This window comes from Oryx dammah, unplaced genomic scaffold (genome assembly GCF_014754425.2).
Source record: "Oryx dammah isolate SB20612 unplaced genomic scaffold, SCBI_Odam_1.1 HiC_scaffold_22, whole genome shotgun sequence".
Taxonomy (NCBI): domain Eukaryota; kingdom Metazoa; phylum Chordata; class Mammalia; order Artiodactyla; family Bovidae; genus Oryx; species Oryx dammah.
Genome location: NW_024070206.1, coordinates 28,401,386 through 28,428,235, shown reverse-complemented (window position 1 = coordinate 28,428,235; position 26,850 = coordinate 28,401,386). Strand labels below are relative to the sequence as shown.

Genomic DNA, 26,850 nt, shown 5'->3' with positions numbered 1-26,850 from the left:
GTCTTAGTTGTGACTTATAGGATCTTTAAGTTGCAGCATGTGGGATCTAGTTCCCTGACCAAGGATCAAACCTGGGTCCTCCGCATTGGGAGAGCAGAGTCTTAGCCACTGGACCACCAGGAAAGGCCTGAAAGGTCAAACTCGAGCACTAGAAGAATGTAGGTAAGAAGCAGGTAAGTGGAGAGATGAGGAGCTAAGAGGCAGAAAGAAGCCAGGGAGCCAGGCCTCTCTGCAAGGTGGTCTGGGCATGTCTCCTCGTGGAAGCTTAGGGGCTAGTGACTGAGGCCTCTCATTAGAGAACCCACCCTGTGGCCTGGTAGTGAGCCTGCCCATCCACCCATGCACACAAGGAGACCCAATCCATGCTGTCCACTGAGGCACCTCCTGCGGCCAGACCCCAGCTTACCCGTGTCGAGGCTCCCCTGGGTGCTGCTCGCCCGGCCGATGGAGAGGCTGCGGTGGCTCAGGGTACGGAGTTGGGAGAAGGAGGATGTGGAGTCTAAGGTGTTTCTCCGTGTTCCAAAGGCATTCGTGGGCAACAGAAACTGGGTGTAAGAAACAGTCTAAAAGATAAAGACAAAAACAGGTCAGTGATTAACCCCCGGCAGTGAAGGGGGCAACAGAGGATGAGATGGTTGGATGGATGGCATCACTGACTTGATGGACATGAGTTTCAGCAAGCTCCAGGAGTTGGTGATGGACAGAGAAGCCTGGTGTGCTGCAGTCTATGGGGTCACAAAGAGTCAGACACGATTGACTGAACTGAACTGAATGTGAGGTCTGCATTCTGACCAAGCTGCGTTGCCACGCCAAGTTTAGGTCCACAGTCTCATAGCTGGGCAATTCTAAAATCCAAGATCTGAAAAATGAAATTTGTTTTTGCACATGTTTGTGCCAAAACCTAAACTAGACTGACTTGAGGCCATCCTAGTTTTAATTTATCCCACTCAGTGTGAATATTCATGTTATGGGGCAGAGATAGTCATGTGTCTGATAGCAAGGGACCATCTCTGAAGCTGCTGGGAGGTTTTCTAACTCAGAAGGCATATGCCGCAATGCTTTGTTTAATCCACCACGGGTAGAATTCCAGAAGATCAGGCCTCAAGAGTCTCTGATAAGGGCTCTGCCCTCCCCCCTTCCCTCGGCAGATGCTGCATCTAAGATGCTCATCTCACTCCATCCTCCTTCCTTCTCCTGTGAACACTCAGTCTTCAGGAGTGAAGCTGCAACACGTGTTTTTCTTTTCACCTGCTTGGCAGAGACGTGGCTCACAACACCAGTCGGGTGCAGCGCGTGTATGTGTTAAGTCGTTTCAGTGGTGTCTGACTCTGCGACCCAGTAGACTGTAGCCCCTCAGGCTCCTCTGTCCATGGGATTCTCCAGGCAAGAACACTGGAGTGGGTTGCCATGCCCTCCTCTAGGGGATCTTCCCGACCCAGGGATCGAACTCACGTTTCCTTCATTACAGGCGGACTCTTTACCACTCAGTCACTGAAAAAGCCTGGAAAGCCCTAAACACTGTCTAGTAGTGGGATTGCTAGTCACCACAGTTAATATTTGTTCAAACCACCCGCCACCTCGTCCAGGCACACGCATGTGTGTGTATGCAAGATAAAGCAGTTTCCCCTCACTCACAGTTTGTTACTCGTGGCCCAAAAAAACTACATGGAAAATTCTAGAAGTAATTCCTCAGCTTTAAACTGTGAGTCAGTCAGAGCAGTATGATGAAATCTATCACCATCCCACCCAGGACATGAACCATCCCTTTGTCCGGCAATCCCACCCTTTAGTCACGGAGCAGCCGTCTCGGTTATCAGATCAATTATCATGGTATCACAGGCCTCGTGCTCAAGCATTATTTTACTTACTAATGGCCCCAAAGCACAAAGCAGTGACAAAGTACAATTCGGATAGTCTCTTACTGTGCCTAATTTAAAAAGTAAACTTTATTAGCAGTATGTATGTATAAGGCAAAACATCGCTCAGTCGTGTCCGTGGACTGTAGCCTATCAGGCTCCTCCATCCATGGGATTTTCCAGGCAAGAGTGCTGGAGTGGGTTGCCATTTCCTTCTCCAGGGGATCTTCCTGACCCAGGAATCAAACCCGGGTCTCCCACATTGCAGGCAGACACTTTACCGTCTGAGCCACCAGGGAAGCGCATATATAAGGCAAAACACAGCATATGTAGGGTTCTGCCCTACCCAAGGTTTCAGGCATCCACTGGGGGTTCTTAGAACAAGAGTGGGTGACTGGACTAGTCAGGATGGGCATCATGGAGAAACAGCTGGGCTGCCATTTAACCCATCTGCACACCTGGATAGGGGGCTTCCCTGGTGGCTCAGACGGTAAAGAATCTGCCTGCAATGCGGGAGACCTGGGTTCAATTCCTGAGTCAGGAAGATAACCTGGAGAAGAGCATGGCAATCCACTCCAGTATTCTGGCCTGGAGAATCGCCTGGACAGAGGAGACTGGTGGGCTACAGTCCATGGGGGTCGCAAAGAGTAGGACACGACTGAGCGAGTAACCCTTCCTTCTGGACTGGCGTCACTCACTCACCCAGGTTGTGCCCCATGTCAGGTTTCCCAGCCCAAGGGTGGTTTGTGGTCCATCACAGCCTCTGCTTCCTGATCCTTGTGGTGTCTGTCACACAAGCCGGAGGTCTGGGAGCCGGGCGGTCTTACCTTCCCGTCGGCACCCAGCTCCACACCTTCCAGGCCGATGATCTCCTTCAGGCTCACGGCTCCCCCCGATTGCCTCCCTCCGTCCAGCTTCAAATCCCTGCAGGGACAAGCCAAGGATAAAGATGCTTCTGTTTGCACCCAAAGGAGCCACGGAGATGTTTACTGTTGGAACAGCAGAGTCACTCTCACAATAATGATGAAGGGGGTCCCGCTGTGCCTGACAGGATTCTCTGTCCCTCTTTTGGGGCTTCTTGGTAGTTCCACACACTTTAATATAATGAAATTCAACTGAACAGAGAGCCTGAAGATGAGAGTCAGGCTCAGTAGCCAGGGGATTACCAAAGTCCCTTCCCGATCAGCAAGGCCGTCGGCTCTTAAATGGCCAGCTAACAGGAAGCCAGAGGAGGTCACCTCTCCTTGCCACTCCCGTATTAAGACAGGAGGAAGAAATTCTTACCCTAAACAGTTCTCAGCTTTATTACTAGTAATGAAGGGACTAATGCCACAACAGCCACCCCAGCTACCTTACCGGGCCACTCAGACAATGACTATATAAAAGAATAATGTCCAGTACTACCAGCAAGGTCTTCTGTGTTGCTCAAATGGTAAAGAATCTGCCTGCAACGCAACAGACCCTGGGTTCGATTTCTGGGTCAGGAAGATCCTCTGCAGAAGGGAATGGCCGTCCACTCCAGCATTCCTTCCTGGAGAATCCCAAGGACAGAGGAGCCTGGCAGCCTACAGTCCGTGCGATCGCAAACAGTCGGACACGACTGAGCGACTAACACTACTACCCCTACTACCAGCAAGCACTTCCTAATTTACTTTCACACATCCTCCTTTTCATTCTTTAAGATCACCCTATTGGACATGTGTTGCTATTATTATCCCACTTTACAGATGAGAAAAACAAGGCCCAGTGCAAGTAACCGGCTCACCAAGGTCCCCGCTGACAGTGGGCTGTAGACACTGTTTTGTGTCCGGTGCAGCATTTCATGCAGCATTCTTTCCTGGGTCTGGCTGTGGCTCTGCTCACGGGTAACTGTTCACATTTTCAAGGCTAATCCCTCCTTACAGGAGCTCTCAGACTTTCACTGCGTATTAGAATTGCCTGGGATCTTTGACAAACTACAGGCACATTTCAGAGATTCAGCAGGTTCAGTTCCAGATGACTCCAACAACACAAATATTGCAACAAAGCGAGTCGCACAAATTGTTCGGTCTCCCAGTGCATATAAAAGTTATGTTTGCACTTTATGAAGTTTGCATAGCACTAGGTCTTAAAAAAATGTGCAAGCCTTAATTAAAAAATACTAACAAATGCTAACCGTCATCTGACAATGCAGACTGCCACAAACCTTCAATCCATAAAAGGGGGGAAAAAAAGCAGTGTCTGTAAAGCACAATAAAACGAGGTGTGCCTGAATGGTGTCTGGCCCCCGTCCCCAGATGTTCACTCTGATTCAGCTGAATGGGGCGTAACCTGGTCGGCTTGAGTTTTACATACTCCCAGGTGATTTGGATTGGAACTGAGTTTGGAAGCTCCTTCTTCCAGCTGGGCTCCACACGCAGCCTTGTTAGTCAAAGCCGCCCCACGCTGGCAGCATTCGGGCCTTGTGGCCCGGAGGGAACCGCCACATTCTGAGACATCTCCTACAACCTAAGCAAGAATAAACACCATGTAAAGACCAGACTCTCCAGGCCAAAGGTGACGGAATCACGGGAAGAGAGAACGAGAGCCCATGTGTAGTAGGGAAGAAAGACGAGGCCGTCCCTCCCACCTTCTAGGAGGGGAAAAAAAGGTATCTTTTCACTTTGTTGAGCAATCATCCTTGTCTATGGGCGTTCCAGGCATGGACTGGCACCCTAATCCGATCTGATTGATGACCGTTTTTAAAAGAAACACCCAAGATCTGCATCTGGGAAGTACTGCACCTTCTAAGGTAGTCTCCTTGGGAGGCCATGGTTCTGCCCAGATCAAAAGGTCTCTGCAGCCCCTTTTGGAATCAACACTAACATCATGCAGAAAGAAAAAAACAACCAACCCATCCCAGTCTTCAAACTTTATACTTATATATATAGTGCATGAGTATATATGTGTGCATGCATATATATATTAATGTATATCTATATATGTATGCTAGTGTTAGTTGCTCACTGATGTCCGACTCTGCAACCCCATAGACAGTACAGCCCGTCAGGCTCCTCTGCCCATGGAATTCTCTAGGCAAGAATACTGGAGTGGGTTGCCATTTCCTTCTCCCAGGGATCTTCCCGATCCAGGGATCGAACCTTGGTCTCCTGCACTGCAGGCAGATTCTTCACCATCTGAGCCACCATATATATATAAATTTTTTCTTTAAAAATTTTTTTATTGGAGTATAGTTGATTTACAATGTTGTATTAGTTTCAGCTGTACAGCAAAGCGAATCAGTTATACATATACACATATCCACTCTTTTTCCGATTCTTTTATATGTATATAATTATTTTAATCTTGAACACTTACCACTTCAGTCAGTGTCCTAACCTCTCTCCCCACTGACCAGGTTTGACTGTACATGACTTCAAGTACTTCCAAACATCAAACTTACCCCTTCAGGACAGTACAGAACAGGAGAATTGTACACACGTAGTCAGAAGGTGCATATTATCCCGTAAAGTGAGTGTTAGTTGCTCAGTTGTGTTCGAAACCCCATGGACTGTAGCCCACCAGGCTCCTCTGTCCATGGGATTTCCCAGGCAGGAATACTGGAGTAGGTTGCCATTTCCTTCTCCAGGGGATGTTCCTGACCCAGGGATCAAACCTGGGTCTCCTGCATTGCAGGCATACTCTTTACCGTCTGAGACACCAGATAAACCGCATACAAAGTAATTGCAATTAGCTTGCTACTGAGAATGAGTTTTAGTCGCTCAGTCGTGTCTGAATCTTTGCGACCCCATGGACTGTAGCCTGCCAGGCTCCTCTGTCCATGGAATTCTCCAGGCAAGAATACTGAAATGGGTAGCCAGCCGTTCCCTTCTCCAGGGGATCTTCTTGATCCGGGGATGGAACTCAGGTCTTCTGCATTGGAGGCAGATCCCTTACTGTTTGAACCACCAGGGAAGCCCATTGAAAGCCCCTCACATATTCTGAGTCATAGAAGTGCTCTGGGGAGGTGTCTGAGTCCACCTTGGGTGCCTCCTCTGCTGGGGACCACACTCCCTGAGGGCTCTGAGGGCCAGGCTGATTTAAGTCACATCACCTTAGGAACATATGACACCAACAGAGAGCCCTGCTTCCCAGTTATTGACCTCAAATCCAAAGCTGGAAGGACCAGGTGGGCTGGAGCAGACTGGGGCTCAGCAAGACCAGGAGAACCTCAGGTTCCCCTGAGACCACGTGCAAGGCTGCCTCGACTCCTACGTGAGCCACCTGGGGCAACTCTCAGAAGATTTCCTCAAGCAATTAAGGATGAAGACGATGACTGCATAAAGGCCCTAAAAAGGGAAATGCCTTCAGAGCAAGCACCAGAACAAGAGGCAAAAATAGCTGTGGTGGCAAAGGATGGAGTGGCCCAGTAGTGGAAGACCAGGCGAGCTGGCACAAAGAAGCAGAACCTGTATTTTGTTAAAGGACCAACAACACGCTTCCTCAGACTTACTGCTTTCCCAAAGTCTAACCCAGCAAGCATGTGCCTCAAATTCCCAGCTCCTAGACAACTGTCTCCTTGTTTCCACTTCACCCGGATGGAGAATGTTACTTAGGACTGAAACTAATACAAGAGCAGGAAATATCTTTATGGGATGAGAAGATTAAAAGAAATAAGGGGTATTCAAATAGGTCCCTATTAAGAATGCTCCAGGACACAGACATAGAGAATAGATGTATGGACATGATGGTGGGGGTGGGGAGGAAGGAGAGGGTGGGATGACGGAGAGAGTAACAAGGAAACATATATTACCATATGTGAAATAGGCAGCCAATGAGAATCTGCTGTATGACTCAGGGAACTCAAACCGGGGCTCTGTAACAGCCTAGAGGGTTGAGTTGGGGAGGGAGATGGGAGGGAGAGTCAAGAGGGAGGGGACATATGCATATCTACGGCTGATTCATGTTGATGTTTGGCAGAAACCAACCCAATACTGTAAAGCAATCATCCTTCAATTAAAAATAAATCTTAAAAACTTAAGAGAGTCAAGTTTAAAAAAAAAAAAGAAAAAAAAGAGTGCTCCTACATGGAGAGCTGGCTGTAGGCAGGAACAGAGTCTCAATCCATGTCTGTATCCTGTCTACCTAGCATCTGATGTATAAAGATGCTTAAAGAAGTGTTTGCTGAGCGGAGGTCAACTGACTCCTTGTTGGTTCATAAACATGGCACCGATGGTGAGTGGTTTTCCATTATGCCCTTCTCTATCTGTCTCAGTTTGCTCCCAGGCTCAGTGTTTCCCTGGGGCAGCCCTGCCTTTGCTAACTGGCCCCTTGATTCTGGAAGCACAGATCCCAGTTCACAGAACCAAACCAGCCACTTTTACTCCACACTCCCCTTCTTCTTTTTTAAAAAAATTTTGGTAGCACCTAGTAGTATATGGGATCCTAGCTCCCCAACCAGGGATCAAACCCATGTCCCCTGCATTGGAAGGCAAAGTCTTAACCACTGGACCGCCAGGAAAGTCCCTCCACGCTCCCACACACTACCCTTCTTGTGAGAAATGGAGCCATAACAAAAATTATACTTTAAGTACACATGAAATGCAAGACTCCTCTCCATGAGATAAACCCCAAGCCCGGTTTAAAAGGAACAGGGAGGACTTCCCTGGTGGTAGAGCGGATAAGAATTCACTTGCCAATGCAGGGGACACAGGTTTGATCGCTGGTCCAGGAAGATTTCACATGCTGTGGGGCAATTGAGCCTGTGCGCCACAACTTCCGAGTCTGTGCTCTGGACCCCACGAGCCACAACTACTGAGCCCAGGTGCTGCGACTACTAAAGCCCGCATGCCCTAGAGCCTGCACTCCGCAACAAGGAGAAGCCACCGCAGTAAGAAGCCCGTGCATTACAAAGAAGAGTGGCCCCCACTCGCCGCAACTAGAGAAAGCTGGTGAGCACCAACAAAGGCCCAGCACAACCATAAATAAATGAATAAAATCATTAAAAAATTTAAAGGAGCAGGGGTTCTTAGCCTATCCAAGTGCCTCCCAGACACTTTGGACCACATGGAAGAGAGAACTCTATGGGCAAAACTCCACCACCCCTGACCACAGGAACCCGTCTCTGGAGAATTACTGTGCCCCCTGCATACCACAGCCACCACTTTCCACCCCTGGCGCTTCACCTGTATCATTCTACTTTCTAAATAACTATGGCACGCTGAGAATGAAAGTGAGACAGGAGAAGAGCGTGTCCACCCTCGACGGCTACTGAGAAAACACACACTGCTCATTACAGTCCAGCAGAATCTCCCTCAGCGGTGGATGATCCTCCAGCTGAGCCGTCCCGCAGGGCAGGCAAGAGCCACCCGTGGCAACGGAGCGCCTGCAGTGTGACCAGTCGACCGAAGAACTGAGTTCTTACTTTTGGTTAAAATTTAAACAGCCACGTATGGCTACTGTACAGGATTAGTAAGTCGGCCTTCCCGAGGTGGCCTGGCCACTTTCTGCCCATTGTCTCCGGGGATGTCTCTGACCCAGGCCCCAGCTCAGAGAAGAGTCCATGTTAGGAGCCCCGGAGTGAATGGGAGAGAGGCAGGACCCTGTGGTTGGAGCCAGTGCAGCACGTCTACCCTCAGCTGGGGAGGAAATGAGGACTGTGATGCTCCCGGTCACAGGGGACCCATGCCCTGCACCCCATCAGCACCCCAGGAACAGAGCTCCCGGCTGAGATAAAAATTCACATCCTATACAAGGGATAGACTGGCACATCCTTTTGCCCTGAGGGGCTGTGCAGACAGGGGGGATGGCAGTGGGGGTTTCGGTGATGCCAGAGCACACAAAGGACAATGAGCAACGGTGCTCCCCAAGTCCACAGCATTCCAGGTCCTTCGGGCATTCTGGAGAGGAGAAGGGTGGTGCCCAGTGATAATTAAGTCTGAATTTCCTGTCAGTTTTGTAGAAGGGAGTTTCTATTATGTCTATTAACTAAAAAGATATTTATTGCAGACTGCAGCTGCTGCACCAATATTGCCTATATTCACATTTCAGAAACTTCACTGACATGGTTATAAATATCACAACTGCTCTAGAAAAACTGACTGCTTTGTGGTGGCAGCCGAGGGCACACTTGTGCACGGAAAATGAAACATCTCATCTATGTCAATAATGTCATCTCTTTAACAGCTTTTGAATTTGTTCATATTGAGACTTTTGGGATCTTAAACAACACATCTTTTATAAAGAGGCTGACAAACTTCTCGAGGTGCCTTAGCTAAGTGCTCTTATAAGAGTTGCTGAAACCACATATAGTCAAGCCTCCATACCCCAGGTTCTGCATCCATGGATTCAACCAACCTTGGATCAAAAATATTTGGAAAAAAAAAAAAACAAAAAGTTCCAAAAAGCAAAACTTGAATTTGCTGAGTGCTGGCAACTATTTACATAGCATTTACATTTTACTAGGTATTATGAGTGGGCTTCCCTTGTAGCTCAGTTGGTAAAGAATTTGCCTGCAGTGCAGGAGACCGGGGTTCGATCCCTGGGTTGGGAAGATCCCCTGGAGAAGGAAATGGCGACCCACTCCAGTATCCTTGCCTGGAAAATCTCATGGACAGAGGAACCTGGTGGATTGCAGTCCATGGGGTCGCAAAGAGTCGCTGATTCAAGGGGCTTCCCAGATGGTGCTAGTGGTAAAGAACCCACCTGCCAGTACTGGAGATGCTGGAGACAAGGGTTTGATACCTGGGTCAGGAAGATCCCCTGGTGAAGGGCATGGAAACCTACTCCAGTATTTTTGCCTGGAGAACCCCATGGACAGAAGAACCTGGGGGGTTACAGTCCACAGTGTTGCAGAGTCAGACACAACCACAGCGACTTAGCATGCATATTCATAGAAGTGATTCAAAGTACACAGGAGGATGTGTGTAGGTTATACAGAAATACTATGCCATTTTATGTAAGGGACTTAAGCTTCTGTGGATTTCAATATCCACCAGGGGTCCTGGAACCAGTCCCCCGTGGATACCATGACTACATTAATAGGAAGCATATGAAATTGCTGTTGTCTGTCTGACTCACATGAACAGCAACTTCATATAGTGACCTCCTAATTTATAGACACAGCAACTGCTTGGGGCTCACATGTGAGTGAAAAGCAAGCAAGAGACCCATGGCCCTCGATGCCCCACTGTTTTGGGATTCAAGGGTTGAAGCTGACCTCCGAAAGGAGTTCTGAATGATGTTGCTGGTTTACCCAAAGAGAGTCCTCTAGAAACAGCAGTGGAAAAGAATTAAGCAGAAGTCCCAGAGGAGCAGTGATAAAATCTTGATGTTTTCTTTCTAAGATCATCCTTCTGAATTCTCATCAAAATGCTGTATGAAAATAGAAATATCTTTTTAGCTCAAATGCCAGCATTAACCCTCCAGTACCAGGAGACTGAGCTGGATAACAAAACTGCAGCGGAAAGTAATTGAAAACAAACTGAAGTCGGACATTTCTATTTCTCTGAAAAGCCTAGGAGATTATTTTTTTCCCAGGTATCTCAAGAGTTCAAATGTCAATTTATTTATGTTCTACCTGCTTCTGAAAACGGAATGAGGCAGGTTCAAAAATACCAGATGTGGATATTGTCCAAAACTGTATTTGAAATGCTGTTGCGTGCACTCAGAGACAAACAGGGCCAATCAGATTACAGAAGAAAACCTCATTTGGGCAGATGTGCCGACAGAAACGAATAGTTAAGAAACCTCGGACAATGCAAAGGTCTGATTCCTTCTCCTCCACAGGCCTGGGGGATTCTACAGCTCGCACTTATTTGGCTACAAGAGCTCATTTCTCATTCTATTCAAGTTTGTTAACTTTTGCAGAAGCTGTAGGCATGAAGCATGCTTTGAAAACTCAGCACAGATTTTTTTATACAATGTGTGGCCAATGGGGATGGGGAGTGGATGCTCTCGGTTCAAGGAGGGGGAATGGGGAAGAGGGGAGGCTAAAACAGAAGATGAAAATGCATTTGGGGACGCATCCAATCAGCAGGTGGACCCTTAAACAAGGAGCAGAAATACAGGCTGGTTCTTTTGGGGGGTATAAACCCCTCCTTCACTGGAAGTCACTCAATGTAGCTCTCCCAAAAGCTCCATGCCTGGAAACCCCCTGGACCTCTCTCTTAGTTTTGGCTCCCACGGCATAAAGTGAATGTACAGGACTGCACAGTTGTAAAGTCAACCGGCCAGAGCAGATGGCCAATCTAGATATTCTGATGCCCAGAGGGGGTTACCCAGGTTGCTATTAACCTCTCAATGGCCAACTCCTGACTTCACCTTATGTAACAGGCAAAATGATCTTTCGTTTCCTTTTTTAAAGTTCACTGAGCCATAGTACATGAAACTGATCAAACAAGATTCCCTACTAGATGACAAGAAAGTCAAGTGAAGACCCTTTCCTTAGGGAGCATATGAACCCAATATTCCTCTTACTTTTAAAATAAACAAGGATTTAACTACTTAATACCTGGGAAGTAGAGGACAAAATTGTTTGTCTGTGGTCAATTAACTGTTTTCCATGGCTTTCTGCTTCCAGAGTGGGGATGACCTTTTATCCCTAGTCATTCCGCTCATGGTGCTCTAAACTCAAGACCTTGGAATGCCAGCCTGGAGCTCCACTGGGCGCTTGCTCTTTAAAGGATCACAATAGGTTGAACACTTATGTGTAAATAATTTAAAAGCCAATTAAATATTAACAGGATTTCCAGATCCTGCAAAAACAAGAGAGCTTTGCGGTGCAGAAAGCAAAGCTTGAAAAGCTGGGTTAGGAAAGAAAATACCACATGTGGGCTCTGTTTAATTAAGAGCTCATCCATCCACTGGAACTCACCCACACCGCATTTATCATCGTCTAAGAGATCCTATTTGTCACCTCGTCAGATATGGTACAGCCGCCATCTTGGACTGGGCCTGCTCCCTTCTATCAGAGCAGAGCGATATAAAATCACGGTTTAGTTGATGGAACAATGCCCAGGACTGACGGGAAAAAGTGAAATCAAAGCAGCTTTTAGTCCAGAAGTCCAGCCTCTTTCACACTCAGCACTTCATTGATAAACCACCCCTCCTCCCCACTTGGGTAACTGGCAGACAATGAAGGGACCTTAACATAGCTTACACCAAAATCTTTGTCTAAAGGCAGTGCCTATAAACAGCGGGGTAATAGCATGATTCACCCATGAGATCATTCCTGAATCTGTCTGTGTGTGGAAATATGCTTGGTGTGAGGAAAGAAACACAATTTGTGAATGTGCAATTTTCCACAACGAAAAGAGATGTTTTTGGCGAAAATGGGTGGGGAGGAAGGGGAGATGGGCCGGGAGCAAGGCAGGCAGCACTTAGGCTTGGAGGCCCTAAGAATAGAAGCTGTTCTCTGTGTCACAAAATGATCAACTCAGGAAATGGACCCAAGAGGATGACCTCATCTGAAATGCCCCAATGCCAAAAAGCTAAGCACATAAACACCATGTGGAAGCTGCTATTTTGTATCACGCCCCCCAGAGGTACCTGGTGCTCCACTGGGAAGCCATTTTCTTCATCATATGGTTTCTGATACATTTGTTATTTTTTTAAAGTCTTTATTGAATGTTACAATATTGCTTCCTTGTTCTGGTTTTCTGGCCAAGAGGCATGTGGGATCTTAGTTCCCCGACCAGGGTTGCAACCTGAATTGGGAGGCAAAGTCTTAACCACTGGACTACCAGGGATGTCCCTCTGATACATTTATCATAAAATTAACCCAGTGACTATCATTCAATCAGATATGGTTATCTGAATGAGTCTGTATCCTCACACATCTCAGAAACTGGTTTCTGCTGGAATCACTAGTTTGATCATCTTCTTACATAGCTCTGAATCACAAGTTAATTGGATTCATTCCTACTTCGTTTGGTTGGATCCATACATATAAAAGGTCCCCAGGTGGCTCAGTGGTAAAGAATCTGCCTGCCAATGAAGGAGACACCTGTTCGCTCCCCGGATCAGGAAGATTTCATGGTGAAGGAAATAGCAACCCACTCCAATATTCTTGCTTGGGAAACCCCATGGACAGAGGAGACTGGCAAGCTATAGTCCATGGGGTCATAAAGACTCAGACACAACTGAGCACACACAGACACACATACAGGAATACCTACGGATGTCCACATGTTTCAGGAAGTGAGAGTATGTGGGCACCCACATCACTCCCCTTATGCACAGGGACAGTCCCCAGACTGGTCCCCAATACCACGCCTGCATCTCTCACTCACCAGCGGGTTGTTATCCAAAAGCTTTCAAGTCAGCCCTCTGGACTCAGAATGCATTCTCTACTGATGCCATGTTATAAATGGCAATTAGCCCATACAGTGCCCTTTTGGCCTGCAGCGTGACTCAACTAGCCCAACAGTACCAGCAAGAAGTATGGTTGCAGGAGCAACAGCTCAGGGGGTGAAAGATGGTGAAGACATAAGATGAAGCTGGGTTTCTCTTGTGGTTTCCTGGTTTGGGGCTGACCCTCTATAATATTTTAAATGAGGTCAAGTTTGCATTATTCCCACCTCCCCCTCTGAATTTGCTTTTTCTTCTCAGAACTGCAGGAGCCTTTCTCCCAAGCTGTTTCTCTGTTTCACAACTTCCTCTATCTCTAACTCTGAACTCATAGATTCCTTTAGAGCTCCCAGATTTTCCACTCCAGCTCCCATGGTGATGGCACACCAGCCCAGAGGATGGGGTGTGAACTGGGAAGCAAGAGGAGGGGCAATGCTTTTAGAACCGTGGATGAGCTGTTTATCAAGTAGGATCTGCCCACTCAGGAAAGTTGGGCATCTTGCTTACCATTCATTTTATAAGTGGAGGGTCGCCAAGCCAAACCACAAATCCATGCTAGAAAGAGAAGGCAATGAGTAATGCGGATAAAAAGCAACAAGACTCAGTCGGGCCTTGGCAACTGGTTGAGAGAAAAGGAGCTGGTTTAAGGCTGGGACTCTTCCCAGAAAATGGCATAATTTACAAGCTTAATCTGAGAAGAGTGTTTACAGCTATGGGAAGGTTTGATGTTTCAGTTATAGTGAAAAAGACAGGCAACATCTGTTCCTCTTCTCAGCAACCAGCTTCCAATAGCTTGTTTTGAAAGGTGGGATCTGGCAGAGCCTCTTACCATCAGCAAGAAAGATCAAAACAGAACAATCATCTTGTCATATTCCATACAAGCACGTGTTCCAATGGAGGGGAAAAAAAAAGACTAGAAGGAAACAGATCAAAATATTCATGATGGCTTTGAGGTGAGTCTCAGTAATTTTCATCTTCCTTTTGTTTTTATGTACTTTCCAGATTTTTTTTTCCTTTTCTTTTTGAAGTGTGTTATTTGCTCAGTTCTGTCTGACTCTTTGTGACCCCATGAACTGTAGCCCGCCAGGCTCCTCTGTCCATGGGATTCTCCAGGCAAGAATACTGGAATGGGTCACCATTCCCTTCTCCAGGGGATCTTCCTGACCCAGGGATCAAACCCGGATCTCCTGTATTATTGGCAGATTCTTTACTAACTGAGCCACCAGGGTCCTTTTAATATTTATTTATTTGGCTGCACTGGGGCTTAGTGGCCCTGAAGCATGTGGGCTCTTCCCTGACCAGAGATTGAACCTGCATCCCCTGCACTGGAAGGCGAATTCTTAAAACCACTGGACCACCAGGGAAGTCCTGATTTTTAAAATAATGATGTATCACTGAGGAAAACAAAGACCAACTCCAAGAGCAGATGAATCCCTTGGGTTTGTGTTTGTAGGCACGCGCTAACTCACCATGAAGAGGACTGAGAACTGCCATATAGGGGCAGATCTAGAAAGTGTGATGAAGTAGCTGTGTGACCAGACAAACACGTTCCCAAAGTTAACATTTAATGAGTATCTACTGTAGCCTGGCAGGGTACTCAGAGGGTTCATATGTTAATCTTCCACTAATGTTCTCAAAACTCTGAGGTTGACATTATAGCTGATTTTACAGACAAGTAAGCCTGGGCCCAGAAAGGCTGGTTAATTTGCTGGGACTGAGGATCCAGCCTGAGCCACCTCTCTCCCATGCACCTGATGACTCCCTGGCTTGAGGGATGGATAAAGACTATGGTTTCCCTAATGGGACCATGAGGGACAGAGTGGACATGAGTGGGCGTCTCATCCTCACTCCCACTTTGCTGGAATAACTGTGCAGTTAGGGATTTTATTTAATGGTACTTTGTGTAAACTTGCATTGGAAGAATGGCTTCTTCAGCTAAAAAGAAAAAGCCTGCAAACCACAGGACTAGACAGTCTCCAAGTTCTTTCTAGCTCTAAAAGGAGCTGAAGAGCAGTCCCTGTCACTGAGATCACATGAGCCGGTGTTAGCTGGTGCATTGTCCACGCCAGATCACCTTTAATGAATTAGCTGGGGGATACCTGAGGAGAAATCTCAATGCTCTATGTCCAGGAAGAATTGATGCTTTTGAACTGTGGTGTTGGAGAAGACTCTTGAGAGTCTCTTGGACAGCAAGGAGATCAAACCAGTCAATTATAAAGGAAATCAGTCCTGAATATTCACTGGCAGGACTGATGCTCAAGCTCTAATACTTTGGTCACCTGATTCGAAGAGCTAACTCATTGGAAAAGATCCTGATACTGGGAAAGATTGAGGGCAGGAGGAGAATGGGGACAACAGAGGATGAGATTGTTGGATGGCACCATCGACTCAATGGACATGAGTCTGAGCAAATTCTGGGAGAGAGTGAAAGACAGGGAATGCTGGCATGCTGCAGTCCATGGCGTCACAGAGTCGGACATGACTGAAAGCAACTTAGCACTAATAACAGTCCGTATTCCATGAATAAGATGCATGACGGAAGTTTTGGTGTAGAGTAAGAATAAAGATCAGAGTGAGTTTAACAGGCTGGAAGTCTGACAGGTCTGTGGGGGGGGTGGCGGGGGGGCAGGGAAGGGAAGGTCACAGTGAATGGGAAATGACCAGGCAGAGCCCATGGAAGAGGGTGGGAGAGGAGTGAATGGTCAGGGGCATAATGCCCTCAGAAGGGGCAAGAGTCGGGTGTCACTGTTACAGTGACCAGAGGGCAACACCAGAGTAGGTCTGCAGAAACCAGACCTGCCATCTCACGGTACTCCTGTCATCCTCCATAGGGACCTGTCTTGCCCTAAATAATACCAAAAGCTCCCTGATGACAAATAGTGGATGCAGTGAACTGGTGAGGGGGCGAAGGAATCAGACTCAAGGTGGTGGGTGGAGAGGAGAAACAACACAGAGTTCAGGGATGCAGAATGAGGAGGCGGGGCTTTGCCACGTCAGAGCATCACTTAGTTCTTTTCAGAGCAAAGGAGGGGCTTGTTGATCGAGAGACTCGTGCATTCCTCCATCTGAATCACACAGGTCTGTTCCGATATTGCTTTGCCTTAATATTTGCTGCAGCTCACTGGTCACTGTCCAGCCCCCTGGTTCAAGGGCAAGGATGCAGGAATACCACCCATTCGTCTGATTCCTTTCTTGACCTACCTTTCTCCAAAAGTTGACCAGGCCCTGCAGGATGGGTGGGCCCCAGATTGCTCTTGCCTTATAGTGTTGCAAGAGGTTTAGAAACAGCAGTAAGAGGTTTAGAAACGTGGTAAAACACACACACACACACACAAATAGCAACAACAAGGAAGCTTCTTGGCTGAAAAGAAAGTGAAACTTTTTTTTTTCTTTCAAATTTACAAATACTGAATCGGCAAGGCAAGCTCTTTGAAATGTAAAGCACGGCCACATCACACACAGGGTGTCAGAAGTTTTTGCCCAGAGGGCTACAAAGCAAGCATGCATATACATACCCAACTTGGGTACTGTCCCGATACGGCAGCACTGAAAATATACTACAGAAGGATCTTCTGCCACTGATAAGGACTATTCTAAAAAATAAAAATAAAAAACACAAACACAAATAAACAAACTAAATGCAAAGCGTCTTAAATTAAAAAAAAAAATTCTATAGCAATTCAGCATTCATGGAATTCACAGCAGTATCTACACCCTCCCGCCACCGCCTCTGACAGATGGTACTCTGTTCTGCTTGCAAAAACGCAACCTCAGGGCAGCAGAAGTACGCTGCCACTCCTCATTTCAGTGTTAACACAGTGAGACCCCGGCGAGGGTCTCTAAGGAATACATGTGCATGAATCCATTTTTTGGTGGGAGGGGCTGGCTGTGGGCAGCACGGGGCAGATGGAGCTATGAGTCCAGGGTGCCCTATGCTGTGTGAACAGTCCTGCCACATTTAAACCATCAATTTCTACTTTGCAATGAGCGATGCAAAAGCAATGGTGCCAGAAACCGTGAGCAGGAAAGACACTCAGATGCCATTGTGATCATCAGGGCTTTTCATACGCTGGCGGCGTGTTAGGTTCTGAGAATAAATTGAGGGAACAATTACATAATCAGTCTTAGCCTCCATTCCTGCTAAAAAGATACTACTGGAAACAGTTCTACATGACGCTCTTATGCAATCAAAGGCACTTAAAAAAACATTAAAAAAAAAGAAACAAAAAACCTCCCCAAAGTACTTATCTTGGCATCTTAGAATAACTTTTGCCAAAGAGGATTGCTGATGAAAAAAATGAAGAAACAGTGGGGGAGATTAAAAACCAACATTCTTCAGCATGATGGTAACACACATCAGATATGGAACTTACTGAGTTTGATTATATTTTCCTTCAATAATTATTATCAGGGAATAAAGCAGTAGTACTCAAGCTTTGGGTATTTTGACCTTGTTTTAAAACTATGATATTCAATTGCCTACATGCCCAGAATTAAGTCAGGTTCCCTGGCATGGGGCTTCCCTGGTGGCTTAGATGGTAAAGAATCTGCCTGCAATGCAGGAGACCCAGGTTTGATCCCTGGGTCAAGAAGATCCTCTGGAGAATGGAATGGCAACCCACTCTAGTATTCTCATCTGGAGAATCCCATGGACAGAGGAGCTTGGTGGGTTACAGTCCACAGGGTCACAAAGAGTCGGACACAACTGAGCGACTAACACTTTGATACTTTTCCTGGCATGGCAGGTTCCCAGGCCCTTTGTTTTCTGGCTCTTTCTGCCTCTCTGGTCTCGACATACACAATATTTTCCCCTGCGCTTTATCACTCATCCATGATAGAAGTACTTGCAGTACACTCACTTTTTTTTCCATAAGGTCCCTGTTAGGTACTTTTTTTTTGGTCAAGCAGCATGCATGTGGGTGGGATCTTAGTTCCCCGACCAGGCACTGAACCTGTGCCCTCTGCAGCGGAAGTACTGAGACTTAACCACTGGATTGTCAGGGAAGTCCCACCTTCATCTTTTAAAAAAAATCCCTGCTGTTTCATATCTCCGTCCTTTGCATGCTATTTCTTCTCACTGTTGTGTCTTACTAAATATGCTGGGTGAACTCCTCTTTAATCTTCAAAACCCAGTTCACAAGTACCTCCCCAGGAAGAATTTCCTCCCCTTTCACTAGTTTCTTTCCCTTTACGGTGTGGCCTCCACTATGTTTTTACTTCCAGGAACATCCTGATCACAACGTGCTGCTAAACATTTGCTGCCCGCTTCTTCTCCATACATGACAGCTGCTCCAGAAACAGCCTGGGCAAGGCAGAGCTTCAGAGCAGCCCCTGAGTACCCATCACTGGGAAGGCAGGACCAAAGCTCCAACCTCAGCCTCCAATACCAGCTCTGTCACCTTTCTGTGACCTCAGGCAGCTCACTCATTCTACAGTTTCCTCATCCAAAACCATGGCACAAAAATCAGTAGCCATCTCATTGGAATGTTGTAAAGAGTAAATGAGCTTCCACATTGCAAAGCCTACAGAACAGGGCCAGACCAATAACACGAGCTCAATAAATACTGTTTTTACCAAGAGCTGCCCTCTTGGGTTGAGGTAAGTTTTCTCAACAGTCTGTGGATTCAGACCCTAAAATACACAGGCCTGGTAAAGGCGAAAGGTTGAGAAAGGACAGCTGAAGGCCGACACACACAGCCTCACAAAGGTGAACAGGGACACAGAGGTCTGTCTCTCCTCTCTCCAGGGAGATGTTTCTCATCAGATATCACAGACGCAAACCCTAGCCACAGGTCTGAGAACAGAGCCAAAAAAGCTTATTCAGGTAGACCGAATGTACACCTATTAAGCGTCAATTAGGTGCCTGCATGCTAAGTCGCTCAGTCATGTCTGACTCTTTGTGACCCCATGGACTGTAGCCCACCAGGCTCCTCTGTCCATGGGATTCTCCAGGCGAGAACACTGGAGTGGGTAGCCATTTCCTTCTCCAGGGGATCTTCCCGACCCAGGACTCAAACCCGGGTCTCCTGCACTGCAGGCAGATTCTCTACCGACTGAGCCACGAAGGAAGTCAATTAGGTATCAGATTCTAAATGCTTTGACTGATGAGGCATGAATGAGTCAGTGACAGAACCGATGTACTAGCTGGTGTAACTGGGGATTTGAACCATGCACTTTAACATCCTGGGCCTCAATGCCTTGCTCTTCTCTATGATTTACTAGAAAAATCTGCTCCTTCAGGTTTGACTGGGCACTCATGGATGCTTTTGTCAAAAGATTTTCTAGGGCAGCTTTCCAGACTGGCCCTCAGGTCACCAGGAGGAGTGTGGGGTGGGGCCAGAGGGTGACCGATCACAATAGCCCTGATCACAATCGCACAGGAGGTACAGGAGCTCCAGGTGGCCCCTGCTCCCGCTCCGCTCAGCCTGGGCCCCTTTCTAGATGGAAGGATAGAGATTCTCCACACACAGCGCCCCCAGCAGCACCCACCCAGGCAGGAGGAAAGCCCGAGTCCCTCGTGATCCTTCCACATACAGAGGAAAGCATGTGTTGCACAAACTCAACAGGCTCAGTTAGTGGTCCTGCACTTCCTTCATTACTCACTGTTGATGTGGCCTTCCTTCCCACACAGAAACGGTTTGGACATTTTTTGAAAATCCATTTTTAATTAGAGGATACCTGCTTTACCATGTGGGAGAAGGCAATGGCACCCCACTCCAGTACTCTTGCCTGGAAAATCCCATGGACCCAGGAGCCTGGTAGGCTGAAGTCCATGGGGTCGCTAAGAGTCGGACACGACTGAGCGACTTCACTTTCACTTTTCACTTTCATGCATTGGAGAAGGAAATGGCAACCCACTCCAGTGTTCTTGCCTGGAGAATCCCAGGGATGGGGGAGCCTGGTGGGCTGCCATCTATGGGGACACACAGAGTCGGACACGACTGAAGCGACTTAGCAGCAGCAGCAGCAGCTTTACCATGTTGTGTTGGTTTCTGCCAAACATCAGCATGAATCAGCCACGTGTCCTGATGTGGCCACCTGATGCAAAGAACTGATTCATTTGAAAAGACCCTGATGCTGAGAAAGATTGAAGGTGGGAGGAGAAGCGGACAACAGAGGATGAGATGGTTGGATGGCATCACCGATTGGATGGACATGAGTAAGCTCCGGGAGTTGGTGATGTACAGGGAAGCCTGGTGGGCTGCAGTCCATGGGTTCACAAAGAGTCAAACACAACTGAGTGACTGAACTGAACTGATACACATGTCCCCTCTCCCTTGAACCTCCCTCCCACATTCCACCGCATCCCAACCCTCTAGGTCATCACAAAGCACCAGGCTGAGCTCCCTGCACCACATAGCAGCTTCCCACTAGCTAGTTATTTTATACATGGTAGCAACTCTCTCAATTTGTCCCATCCTCTCCTTACCTTGCAGTGTCCATAAGTCTGTCCTCTATGTCTGCATCTCTATTCCTGCCCTGCAAATAAGTCCATCAGTACCATTTTTCTAGAATTTTTGGACACTTTTAATAGAACAAGAAAACGTGCTTAGTCGCTCACTCAGGCCTGACTCTTTGTGACCCCATGGACTGCACCCCGCCAGGCTCCTCTGTCCATGGGATTCTCTAGGCAAGAATACTGGAGTGGGTTGCCATGCCCTCCTCCAGGGGATCTTCCCAAACCAAGACTCGAACCCAGTCTCCTGAAGATTCTTTACTGTCTCAACAACCAGGGAAGCCTGAACAAGAAAACCGGAGACTATAAATGTAAACCTTCTTTCCAAAGTTTCACCCGGGATGTGCCCATAGTTAAATGGTACAATAATTCAATTGCACATTACTGCTGTGTGATCCTCACTTCGAGGTGCAGGAGAGGCTGGCAGCATGGGTCCCATTCAGAAAAAAACTTATTCTAATGCCCCGGTCAAGTCTCGCTCCTACAAGGTGATTGTTTTACATCAATTACAGGAGGGTTGGTCCTCCTCTGGTTGGCCATTTTTGAGCAGCTGGAGGAGAAGGCAGGAAGGAAGGAAAGAAAGAAGACAACATCTTGGGGCACCTTCTTTCCATTCTTGGGTCCAACTACCCCTAGATGCCCACTCTTGGCAGGGACCAGAGGAGGAATCCAGAGTAGAGACCTGCAGGCACCCTGCAACAGGTCTGCAACTCTTCACACCCTGGAGAGCTGAAAGCAGCCAGTAGAGCTCCCAAGAACACATCCTACATGTTTCCCGAAACATCTTTGGAGTCAAGGGGGGACTTGAAGTCTTTGCCAGAGCACACAAGTATCAACAAGTGGCCAGCTCTTGACAGTTTCTTGCTCTAGTGACTTCAAATGGCATGAGTCGCAAGACGGGTCCCACGTGACCAACTGCTGTGTCTAGAACCTGGAGGGCTCATGTGAATTTGCAGCTTTGCTCTTTACAAGCATCAGGGCAATGTCCATCATAATTGAGATAATCACAAAGAAAGTCAGATTTGTTTGCCTCCTTTGAGTGCATTTGTGAAAGAATTAAATCATATGCTAGTTGTCTGGAATGATGGTAAGACAGCCAAACTCCATTTCCAATGGGCTTTGGAAATTCACCATGTTTTCCCCTCCAGCGCTACAGTTATCTTCTTCTGGGCCCAAATGTCGTGCAAGAAGCCCACAGAGTTTTCCATCTGTAACATCTAACACTTGGAGTCAAGATGACCAAAAAGCATTACCCAAAAGATTAGGACTTCAAAAGAGGGATTAACTCGGGTAGATGGGCCTTTAAGGAATTAAAGATCACATTTCCATACAAACATCTGCTGGAGGGGAAAAAAATAGCAAGCGGAAAAGTTCCCCAGGGCTGCAGCTCACGTGGGCAGAGTTCCCTCTGGACATACCATGGTTTCTGAGCCCTTAGGAAACACTGAGTGTGCTCAACTGCTGGAACACTGTCTGATCTTCTTCTTTATGTAGCTCCATTTCCAGGTTTAGGAAAGTGTTTCTGGTATGAGGGAATTTACAGCTTCAGATCACAAAGCCTCCAAAGGCACACTTTGCCCGTGAGATGCTGGAGCCCTCAGAAACAGCATGGAGATGCCTGAGGGTCACCACAGCTGATCCAGGACTATAGGTCACTTTCACTGCATCTGCTTTCAAAATATCTGACCAAGCAACGTCTAACACCACCCAAGATCCTTAAGTGTTCTCTTATATGCCAAATACTGGCTTCTTGTTCTATTTCCAGCCCCCTGGGGAGTCTCTGTTGGCTGTGAGAAGTTTTGATCTCTTCCACGTGGAATATTCCATGATAGCCATGGTATTCACTTAAGGACATTAAAAACAGGCAACCAACTTTCAAAGTCTAAAGCAAAGAAAATCACATTTGCAACAGCAGAGGGTGAACACAGCCAGGGTGCCCACTGCCCAGGGGTCCATGGTGGGTACTGGGTGTAGAAGCACATTCTCAAATTCTGTACTTCATTCTCTACAGGCCAAGGAAGCAAGAGAGAACACACTTAAAAATGCTGGTGTTGTGGGTTGAACCGAGTTCCCCCAAAAGACATATTCAGGTCTTAATCCCTGCGGACATGACTTTATTTGGAAAAAGGGTCTCTGCAGATGTGATCAGTTGGTATGAGGTCATACTGGATTGCACTTCTTGGGTAATGCCTGTGGTAAAGAATCCGCCCACCAGTGTAGGAGATGCAAGAGATTCAGGTTCGAACCCTGGTTGGGAAGATCCCCTGGGGGAGGAAATGGCAACCCATTTGTGTTCTTGCCTAAGAAATCCCATGACAGAGGAGTCTGCTGGGCTACAGTCCGTGGTGTTGCAGAGTCAGACACTACTGATTGGCTGAGCACACACAGGGCTGAGAGGGGGAGCAGAAGGCCCAGCGGAGGAACAAAGTGTGCAGTGAAACTCCCTTCACTGACTTCCCTTGCTTGACGCACCATGGTCTCCACTCCCGTCTGTAAATCACTTTAACCAACAACCACGGCACGCCCAAAGCTCAGGCTGGTAGGCTGCTCTCTAGAACACTGTGTGAACAGTGATAGCGTGAGGTCAACGTCACAACTCACTCTGCTCAGGAGCCTCACTGCACAGAAAGACCTGCATCACCGGTCTGTGGAATGGCTGATCGCCAACGTGCCTGAAATGAAATCCGAGGTATTTAAACTACGTAAGTTAGGACTTCCCTGGTGGTCTAGTGCTTAAGGCTCTGAGCTTCCAAGGTAGGGGATGTAGGTTTGATCCCTGATCAGGGAACTAAGATCTCATATACTTGTGTGGCCCAAAGTGAAAACTACGTATGTCATTTTGTGAGTATTTTTGCCCACTGTTTACTGACCTCTTCCCCTTAACCAAGCAGTTACTATGAATAATTTAGCAGAACTCGGGGGGGCCTGGGGCAGTTAAGATGGTGACTGAGCCCTGGCTGGGTGAGCACCCCCAGGGCTGCGTATGCAGTGAGGAGAGAGGTGGGAGACAGGAAGTGACAAAGCCCGAGAGACTGCAGCGAGAGCGCCTAAGGGAGCACGTGAGTTGCCGGGGCTGCTGTAACAAGGAGCCCGTGTGCCCTGCCCCATGGCTGTGGCTTCCACAACAGAAATCAATCATCTCATGGCTGTGGAGACCAAGGCTCCCCTGAGGGCAGGATCAGTCCCAGCTTCTGGGAGCTCCTTGTCTTGGGGCAGCAGGATAGGAGCCTTCATAAGGCTGTGTGTGGACATCTGTCCCCAAGGTTCCCCCTTTTATAAGGACACCAGTCATTAGATGAGGGGCCCACCTTCCCCCAGCACAATCTCCTCTTAACTCATTACATCTGCCACAACGTTATTTCCAAATAAGGTCGAATTCTGAGGTACAGAGGGCTGGGGCTCAGCATAAGAATTTGGGGGGGACACCATCCAGCCCAAGAGAATGACAGGAGGAATACCAGCTGAGTGCGGTGTCACAGAAGTCCCCTCTGGGGCCCTCTCGTCCTTACTGTTCCAGGACAGCACTGGCATCCATGTCCTGGGCATGGTTTGGGCCTCCCACCAGCCCTAATGATGGTTTCCCTCTCAGACGGCCGGGTACCACTGGTGGAGACCAAGGTCTAGTCTCTCCCAGGCTCCGAGACCCTGTCATCAAGCAGTGTTGAGACAGAATTAACAAGAGAAGGCCCTCTCCAATCCCTTACACTGTTTTTTCCTGTGACTCACTTTATTTCCTGTAAATCAAACTGGTTAGAAAGAAGCAACAAGCATTCTCAGGCTGAGCGCTTTACAGCAAGGTATTAATATATCTGCTCAGGAGAACCATGGTTGCTTATGTTTGAAAATCATTTTCTCAAAAGCCTCGGGCAGAGTCACAGAAAAAGCCAGCATACCTGCTGTGCTTCTTAAAGAGGTATGGACAGGGACTTCCCGGGCGGTCCACTGGTTTAGACTCTTGCACTTCCAATGCAGGGGGCACAGTTTCGATCCCTGGTCAGGGAACTAAGAGCCCACATGCTTCAAGGCATGGCCAGAAAACAAAACAAAACCCTTAATTAAAGAAAAACAAGAAATATGGATAATAAGACTGTAATAAACCCTGCATGCAGTGCTGAGCCAGTACCAGCCCCAGTTTGTCCCTGGCGGCTACGGTCTGGCTCCTCCTTCCTCCGGTGGCTCAGAGAACCAGGGAAGAAGCAGAAGAAAATCAATGGATCAGTTTGAGAGCATCTCTGGGAGACACTTTGGTGGCAGAAGAGGCTGGGCCCAGGAAGTCTCAGGGAGGTCTGGAGGTTACTAAAGGCTTCCTCAGGGCTTCCTTGGTGGCTCAGACAGGAAAGAATCTGCCTGCAATGCAGGAGACCTGGGTTCGATCCCTGGGTCAGGAAGATCCCCTGGAGGAGGGCATGGCAACCTACTCCAGTATTCTTGCATGGAGAATCCCATGGACAGAGGAGCCTGGCGGGCTACAGTCCATGGGGTTGCAAAGAGTCGGACAGGACTGAGTGCCTAACCCTTTCTTCCACTTCCTTCAAGTCTATCCACTCGATGTCCTTTAGGTCTGAGGTTTTGCTGACAACTGGTTATAAACACAGATGATGATACTGATAAAGATGCTTCTCTTCCAGCCTACTGCTGCCAGAGGATGGAGGGGTCTAGTCTTTTAAAAAACAAAGGTTTTGGAAAGAGAAAAGTGTGCTGGGGAAGAAGCAGACATTTCACAGAGTCTCACAGAAGATGCCGGGCATCTGTTGAATCAGAAGGCTTTGTTTCAGGGAGAAAAGGCGCTGGTGACATATTTCTGCTTTCTAGAAGGCCCGTTCAGAGCTGGTGACTAGCTGTTTTGTTTTCTGAAATGTGCTACTTCCTCCAACACATCTTTCAAACTAAACGAAGCTGACAGATCGGAACTGATGAGATGACAAACAAGGTTTTAATTTAGTTATTACCCATTCGCCTAGTTCCCTCCACAATTTTCAGTATAAAATGAGAAGTGACAACTTGACTTCAGTTACTGCACTTTTTTTTTTTTTTAACATCTTACTTTACAAAGCAGATGAAAGGTGTTGGAACCTTTCATATTTTTGTTTTTCCTACTGAGTTCACACTTTAGAGAGAGAACCCTCTGGCACACATCTCTGTCCACTATCTCAAATCTTTTTAAGTCTCTTTGAAAATTTCTGTCAACGGACGAGACAGACAGGTCCACACACTGCAAAAAAGTATTTCTTTGCCTGTGCAGAAGGCAATAATTCCCACGGCAGATCCAGGAAGGGAGCACCTCCAGTGCCTGTGGCAGCCATCGACTGTGTTCAAGGCAGACATTCGAAAACCAGATGACTTCAAAAGGATGTGAAATAATGTTTGGGGAGGGTGACGCCCACCTGAAGGCATGGCTCTTGTCTCCCATCGCCCTCAAACATTTTGAGTCCTGAGGCTGGAAGTGCGCAGAGGAGAGGTCCTGTGCTAATAGGACCACGAGGGTCACTGGACATGAACGTGTCTTTGGCCGGTGGCTGGTCTTCAGTCTTCACGCTCACCTTCCATTCTGATGCCCCAGCTCTACCTGGCCAGCAGTCAGCTCCCTGATGGCACCCGCTTTGGCCTCATAATGTTCGTCATTTTCAAGGGTGTCTCGTCCCTGAGGGCCGAGATCTGTCTTCACTTCCAGTTAATTTCCTCATGCAGATGAGAGTGGACGCGGACTGGCTCTTCTCTACTAACCAAGCGGCAGCTCCCAGTCCCCACTGACCATCCTCAGAATGTTCAAGGGTCCCCTCCAGATGCCAGGTCACGGGGCCCTGGACTCCTTTCTACCATGACATATCGTTTGCTCACACATGTGTGAACAATTGTTTTAAAGACTTCATGTCATTTCTGGAGAAGGACATGCCAACCCACTCCAGGATTTTTGCCAGGAAAGTCCCATGGACAGAGGAGCCTGGTGGGCTACAGCTCATGGGGTTGCAGTGCTGGGCACAACTGAGCAAGCATGTGCTGTGCAGCGCGTGGGAGCTTAGTTCCCCAGCCAGGGACCGAACCCTTGTCTTCTGCATTGGAAGCGTGGAGTCTTAATCACTGGACCCTAGTCCCCCTTTGAGTTCTTTAATGACCATCTCCAGGCATCTCGGCAAAGCCTCTTTCCTCCCCACATGGCAGGAACCTGAGTTGAGAGGCTCCAATGCTGGGCTGCGAGAAGCAGTAGGTGTGGTGGTGTGTGTGTGCCCTGCA

At 47.7% G+C, this 26,850-nt stretch overlaps 1 protein-coding gene across 1 annotated transcript in view; it reads right to left on the bottom strand.

The window, feature by feature from the left end:
- CABLES1 (Cdk5 and Abl enzyme substrate 1) overlaps positions 1-26,850 on the bottom strand; it is a 104,748-nt gene that overhangs the window by 18,500 nt on the left and 59,398 nt on the right. Inside the window, exons 4-6 of the mRNA XM_040264723.1 lie at positions 16,679-16,756; positions 2,684-2,780; positions 407-563 (exon numbers count right to left, since the gene is read on the bottom strand). Of these exons, the coding sequence (XP_040120657.1) occupies positions 407-563; positions 2,684-2,780; positions 16,679-16,756 (332 nt within the window). The remainder of the gene's footprint in view (positions 1-406; positions 564-2,683; positions 2,781-16,678; positions 16,757-26,850) is intronic.